This window comes from Limulus polyphemus, unplaced genomic scaffold, assembly GCF_000517525.1.
Source record: "Limulus polyphemus unplaced genomic scaffold, Limulus_polyphemus-2.1.2 Scaffold10912, whole genome shotgun sequence".
Classification (NCBI taxonomy): Eukaryota; Metazoa; Arthropoda; class Merostomata; order Xiphosura; family Limulidae; genus Limulus; species Limulus polyphemus.
The window spans coordinates 1-1,198 of NW_013676522.1; the positions used below are offsets into that span (position 1 = coordinate 1).

Genomic DNA, 1,198 nt, shown 5'->3' on the forward strand with positions numbered 1-1,198 from the left:
TAAGATGTATCTGTGTCATTTTAATAAGTCGTATGACTTGTCCCCTACACGGTAAGATGTATCTATGTCATTTTAATAAGTCGTATGACTTGTCCCCTAAACAGGTAAGATGTATCTATGTCATTTTAATAAGTCGTATGACTTGTCCCCTACACGGTAAGATGTATCTATGTCATTTTAATAAGTCGTATGACTTGTCCCCTAAACAGGTAAGATGTATCTATACTATTTTGGCGCAAGTCACGTGCGTTGTCACCTACAGAGAAGGGCGAATGTATGTCATTTTGATGGGAATTTCGTGTGTTGTCCTTACACAGGAAGAAGTTTTCAAACAGCAACAAGTGTTTTTATAGTTTAATTCGATACACCGCGTAGTTTCAACTTAGGTTTCGGAGTTTCTACAAACGTTAGTTTAGGCCTCTTAATACATAATTAACAATATATTTTTATTTCACATTCTTGAGTTCTAAAGTTGTATTTTTTTACATTTCCTCAAAGTAATCTACACATCCGGTTCGGATTAGACAGAGTACGCCTTGATCGAGTACGCCATAACACAAAAAAAGACGTATTTTAGTTTACTGTTTAATATAAAATAATTATTCTGATAACTCATTTTTTTACATGGTATAAGCGATAGAAACTCGTAAATATCTTGTCTTCATTAAATATCAAAATACCTTTCATTTCTGCTGCATGAGAAGATCGGGAGTTGATGACCTGATGAAAAAGGTCTTCAAGTCTTTTCAACTCATCTATTCCCCTTGTTGTTCTGTTGTCAAGGTCTTTCCAGCCTAGAAAATGAAACCGGAACTATATTAAAGGTGTAGGACGACTGTAAATAAGACCACAGTGTGTACTTCCTCCGTAAAGAAATAGTTAAGTTGTTGAAAACAAACATTGTAGAACCGAGAGAATGATAAAGAAGTAGACTAATTAACATATAATAGAAAGTTTTAAAGTTCATAGAGAAACAAGAAACGCATGTTGTACCTAACCATGTTCACATGTTTATTGATAAAAATTGATTGGTACCTTGTTGGTTGTTCAATATCAGTTCCTTTTATAGAATCAAAAGAGTTTGTTCGACCTACTTGGATACTCTGACTTTCTCATTTCTCCCACGATGTTCAAAATAACAGGAAAAACATGAAATGATTCTACTCTTTCTATCCTACAAAAGATACCGGTCCTGAAC

The 1,198-nt window shown here is 34.1% G+C and overlaps 1 protein-coding gene across 1 annotated transcript in view; it reads right to left on the reverse strand.

The window, feature by feature from the left end:
- Nucleotides 1-751: 751 nt before the first annotated feature.
- The window catches only part of LOC111083728 (ankyrin repeat and fibronectin type-III domain-containing protein 1-like), a 16,336-nt gene continuing 15,889 nt past the window's right edge, over nt 752-1,198 (reverse strand). Inside the window, exon 5 of the mRNA XM_022380392.1 lies at nt 752-766. Within this exon, the coding sequence (XP_022236100.1) occupies nt 752-766 (15 nt within the window). The remainder of the gene's footprint in view (nt 767-1,198) is intronic.